The sequence below is a fragment of the Acyrthosiphon pisum genome, chromosome A1 (assembly GCF_005508785.2).
Source record: "Acyrthosiphon pisum isolate AL4f chromosome A1, pea_aphid_22Mar2018_4r6ur, whole genome shotgun sequence".
In the NCBI taxonomy this organism is placed as follows: domain Eukaryota; kingdom Metazoa; phylum Arthropoda; class Insecta; order Hemiptera; family Aphididae; genus Acyrthosiphon; species Acyrthosiphon pisum.
In genome coordinates, this window is record NC_042494.1 from 69,902,683 (window position 1) to 69,908,548 (window position 5,866).

At 30.0% G+C, this 5,866-nt stretch overlaps 2 protein-coding genes across 2 annotated transcripts in view; both read left to right on the plus strand.

Moving 5' to 3' along the window:
- Window positions 1–2,830: 2,830 nt before the first annotated feature.
- The window catches only part of LOC100163069 (serine/threonine-protein kinase PAK mbt), an 8,106-nt gene continuing 5,070 nt past the window's right edge, over window positions 2,831–5,866 (plus strand). The window contains exon 1 of the mRNA XM_001943892.4: window positions 2,831–3,168. The gene's annotated coding sequence lies outside the window, so the exon portion shown is untranslated. The remainder of the gene's footprint in view (window positions 3,169–5,866) is intronic.
- Window positions 3,457–4,275, plus strand: LOC103310678 (ATP synthase subunit gamma, mitochondrial-like). Its single transcript, XM_016808371.1, has one exon. The coding sequence runs from the start codon at window positions 3,457–3,459 to the stop codon at window positions 4,273–4,275; it is 819 nt and encodes a 272-aa protein (XP_016663860.1).

Below are 5,866 nucleotides of genomic sequence, written 5' to 3' on the forward strand. Positions count from 1 at the left end.
CAGATATACTTTTATTAAACTATATGAGTAGGTACCACAATCGTTGCTGAGCAACGTTAAAATATGTTATATCTATTACTATCCATTTGACCTTTTTTTCTTATTTTTTTTCTCATGCCTTAATAATAAAATATATGCCTAAGACGTACCTACATGAGTAAAGTATGTTACCATAAATGACACGTATAATTTTATGTTAACAATGTAATGGTTATGAACTTATGAATTATGTAAGATATATGGATAACATATAGGCTATAACTTAAGTTAAGCCAATATCTATAAATATTAATTTTATATCCTATATTATAATATACACCCAATTAATATATTTTATACATTATTTTATGATGTATAATTTATAAATCTATAATTGATAATTTAAAACTTTTTAATTTTATGTTCAGCGTTCAAGATTGAAAATTGTTGTCATGCATAAAATATATAGGTAGGTACTAGATAGTAGGTACTACTGTGCTAGGTACGCATATATTTTAGAGTTAATATTTCTAATACCTAACCTAAATGTATATTTATAATTAGATATGGATAGTCGTATATACAGTGTATATGTACCGTGTATATGTACAGTGTATATATTGTCAATAAGATGTAATGAGTGGTATATTGTATATATTATACTTTTATGGATATTCTATAATATACTAAATAGCCATTATATATGGATGTAGCCGTGAAAGAGGTTTTCCACTTTTCACCTTTCTACGGTAGGATAGCAAAGTATTTTATTTATCTTACATTTTTTTTCTCATATATTTATTAAAAAAATGTATATACTGCATATATACATACTATATAATGATGAGAAAAATGTTATAATAATACATTTTAATATTATTAAAATTAAATTATATTAGATTGCATTTGGCATTTTTCAAATTTTTATCGTAATCCAATGCGGTTGCATCCATCAAAACAAATACCTAGTCAATTATTTCAAATTTAGCCTGTTCCTAGGTACCACCCTTCTTTTAGATACTCATAGATAATATAATAGGTACATTCTATATGTATACCACCTAGCCTAGATAGTAGTTAGCCAACTAAATCATTAAAAACATTTTAAATTGTTAGGTACATTTTTTTATGGGAATTTTGTCTGAGAATCATTCTGAAAAACACTTGGGAGTTGGGACCCTATGCTCATACACACAACTAGGGAGGTGCTTGGGGGTGCTTCAGCACTCCCAGACTTTAATTTAGCACCCCCAGTTCAAAAACACCAAAAAATGAAAAATTCATAAGAAAAAAATAGGTTTTTTAGCTTTACGTAAGGTTTTTTTTTATTTCTTCGTTTTTAGCAGAAACACAAATTAATATTAATTGTAATAATTATAGGTATATCAAATATTAGAATTTAGAATTAATCAAAATTTCGAAAATGTTCAAAACATTTTTCAGTTAGAAGTTTATAAAAATTTTTCCTTTCTTTACTAACATTATAAATGTTGATAGAAGACTTCTCACAATTGGTCCTACCTTAAACAAAAAAAAAGCTTACTGGATTACTGGAAAGTAACGTACATTTTTTATGAGCGTTTGAATCTAAAATGTGTACAACATTCAATTTTCAATTTTCATGTATCAATTTTTGATATTTTGTTGTAATTCAAAAACAATTAGTTCTAGATACTTAATTTTAAAATTAAAATTTTCCTTACATGGTATAATGTCAAAACAATTTTGACTTTTGAGAATTTTTTTTTTCAGTTAAAAATTCATAAAATGTTTTCTTTTTATAGCGAAGATTAAAAATGTAACATAAAAGATTTCACATAAGTTTTTCTATCTATAAAAAAACGTATACTTAACCGAAACATTTACGATATTCGATATTCAGTGGTAAATCAAATTCCTATTAATCGATTTTTTAGATTTTGTTGTATTTCCAAAATGAATAACTTTTGAGATATTCACTAAATATTTATATTAGCATTTTCTATACATTGTAAGTTCTTCTAACAATTTCGACTCTTTATGAATTATATATAGCCATGAGAACATTTTTCAAATTGAATTCAAATATAATACATCCATTACAACCACATGCTCAACAACTACTGTACAGCAAATCGGTACCCACTTGACCACATTTTTTATCCGTTTATACTTTCAGGTTACTATTTTTATCTGCACCTAAACAATATAATATACCTTATGTATTTATCGGATATATTACTGTTGAATGTTGATTTACTTAAATATTAGTGTCTTTATGTGTTTACGGTGCATTTAGGAATGGTTATAGGCTTATAGCAATTATAAAATTGAAGTATAGGTATGTCATTTGTGGTGTTCCCCCGGGTCTGTGTTCTCTACATAATTTTAGCACCCCCAGTGTTTGGCCTCAGTGTTACTCCTATGCCTATGCTACTGCGTCTGCGTGATGCGTGTATATAATATTATTTCGGCATAGAACAATATATAATTTCGGTGGACGGTGATCATATTCATTCATATACAGTGGCGTATTTACGGGTAACTATTTTACGGGTCCTGGACCCTCCTCCCGCAGAGCAAAAAAAATTCAGATACATGCTCCTGCAGCATGGTTTTAAGTAATAATAATAGAAATTATATATGAATGATTCATAATATAATTATTGCAATTTTTAATTTTAATTTTTTTTTTTATTAAAATCGGTGGGTATACCCGCGGTTGAGCTAGCACGGTTGCACGACTATAATATTTTTTATCTACAACTAAAACCATACTAAAACGGCGCGTCTGCCGCGGCGCATGCGCGTCATAGATTACGGACCCCTCCTTCCCACACACACAACAACCGGGAATTGCTACACGCAGTACACATACCTGCTTAGTGCTCAGAGCATTCCATTTTGTTTACATTCCATTCCGTCGCAGTGGCCGCACCATACGTACGTACGGCCAGGGTATTATCTTCAATTCTGTGTACGTGATCGCTTTTTACCGTTTTCGATTCCGTCCGTTCGATTTCAATCGCCGTTATTTGTTATTCTATTTCTGTTTTTTTTTTCGTTGTTCGTGATCATCGTTTTATACATACACACCTACCTAACCCGAGTACACGGCCGATTTGAAATCGCGTCTGCATGTTTTATTTAACGACAAACACCATAGTGGTCGTCGCAGCATCCAGCCAGCCAGCCAGCCGTCCGTTTAAGGTGAGCGATAAATATGATAATTTTACATCATTAATAATAATTAATAGTGACGGTACTTGTTGTATCGCGTTGTGCCTGCAGTGTTCGCGGACCGGGTCGGTCGGTAGTGCTTCCGACCCGTTCCGCGTACCACTCGACTGCCCCCAAAACAGGGAGGCGTGTGTCAATCTTGCTTTCGTCACGCAACCCTTTCTGATCCTAGCATGATTTCTTTTCTCTGTTTCTCTTTCCTGTCTCTAGATCCTAGACGGTCCTATTCGTTGTCCTGTGGCCTAAACTACTCGCCAAATGTCTCTGAGATCCATCCAGAAGAAAATACAGTCTTATGGCAACATCAATAAAATCACCTCGTCCCTGAAACTCGTGTCGGCTGCAAAAATGGCCAAGACAGAGCGCCTGTTGAAGGACGTAAGACCATTTGGCTATGGCACATTATCATTTTACAAACGTTACACACACATCAACATGCTCGACCACATTGAAAACCATCTGATATTTGCCATCACGTCTGACCGAGGTCTATGTGGCGGCATACATACGGCTGTTGTGAAAAAAGTTAAACAAGAACTGGACAGGTCTGACCAACAATTTGCCAAAGTCGTGTGTGTTGGCCAAAAATCAGAGGAAATGTTAGCAAAATCGTATAAATCTCACATTTTATTCACAGTCTTCAAAATTGGTAAAGACAATGCTACATTTCTAGAGGCTTCAAAAATATTCAATGAATGTAATTATGCTGAATTTATTGCTTGTCAGATATTTTACAACCGTATTGTTACTAAGGGAACGTCAAAAGTTGACTGGATTTCTATTTATAACACAGACTTCCTTCTCACAGTAGCTCATATTGCAAGTTTAGAAGAAGTAGAAGAAGAAACTATGAAAAGTTATATTGAATTTTCTACTGTTTCACTTTTGTTTTTTGCCATGGTAGAAAATACCTTGTGTGAACATTCTGCTCGTATGATAGCTATGGATGCTGCTTCTAAAAATGTTAAGACGTTGAATGAAAAATTATCCTTGGACTATAATCGAAAAAGACAATTTAAAATCACTTCCGATCTTATTGATATTGTTTCTGGAAGTCAAGTTATCACTGAAAAATAATCAGTTTTATCAAAAACTACCTACATATTTAATTAGTTTTAATTTTTAAAAACCGTGTATATTAACTTTTATTTTTTAATTTAACCTAAATGTATCTGATTACATTTTAGTTTAACTATGTTTATAATGTTTAGTGTTTTTTTATTATAATTATATACCTACATATAAAAAAAAAATTAATAAGTATACCTACATTTGTTATAGGTACAATAAATCTTACAGTGTTTACTACTATAAAAGTATAATATAATTAAAGTCATATTGAATAAATCTACACAGCTACTTATAGAATATATTTATTTACCGCACCTATAGTACCTATTGGTTTAAAAATCTGAAAAAATGTATACCTACCATAATTTTTTAATTACTAAATATACTTATATTTATATATTGAGAATACCGAGGAGAATACACTAATCAGTATTCAGTACATTTACTAATTTACATAGATACTATATAGGTAGTCTAGTATTAACCTATTTAGTATTTATAATAAGTTAGTTTATTAGGTGAAACCTCAATAAACATACTTAATATAATTTGTAGCCACTATGTGCCTAACTATACCGAGTGATTCTTTTATCATTGAAAACTCATTATTTTAAAGTGTAAATTTTTTTGAATATATTTTTCTACATAGTTTCAAGTCACTTATAAAACAACGTTTTTATTAAAAAATTATATTTTTTATCCTTATAATTTTTTAAGTTTTTTACTTTTTTGAATGATAACAGGGTTTTAATTTTATATTCCAAAACAGAATATTTTTCTTAGTATTTTGATATGCGAAAATTGAATTTGAGGCGAGTAGTTTATGAGTTATAAATATTCAAAGTTTAGATGAGCGGAGAAGTGAACAAACATTTCATGGGGTAACCTTTGAATATTTATAACTCATAAACTACTCGCCCCAAATTCGATTTTCATATATCAAAATACTAAGAAAAATATTCTGCTTTGGAATATAAAATTAAAACCCAATGTTGTCATAACAAAAAAGTTAAAAAATTATAAGGATAAAAAATATTTAAAAATATAATTTTTTAAGAAAAACGTTGTTAGTTTTGTAAGTGACTTGAAACTATGTAAAAAAATATTTTCAAAAAAATCTACACTTTTTGAAATAATGAGTGTTCAATGATAAAAGGATCACCCGGTACATTATGTATGTTTTATAACTGTAAAATGATAAATATAATTATTCTATAGGTAGTGTCCTTAAGTAAAGATAACTTCTTACTCACTTATTATCTCCAGAACATTCAATTGCACTTAAAAGTTTTCATGAATTCCAGTTACATCATTATATTAATATAAGTAAAGATTCTCATTATAATATTGAGTGTTTCATTTTATGTAGACACTCATTGTTTCAGTAAACATTTAGAGGATGTCACATCCGCATGTGTTGTCTCCGTCTTACAAATGAACAACTAGCAAAAATTGTTTTGCGCGGGACAACTTTTCTCTCATCATATTTGTTGTAGAACTACTACATTTTCACAATACGTAAAGAAGAACTTTATCTGTGCAACAGCGTTCTTTTTTTTTTAATAGCACTATCCAATCATTTTTTATAAGCTAATGA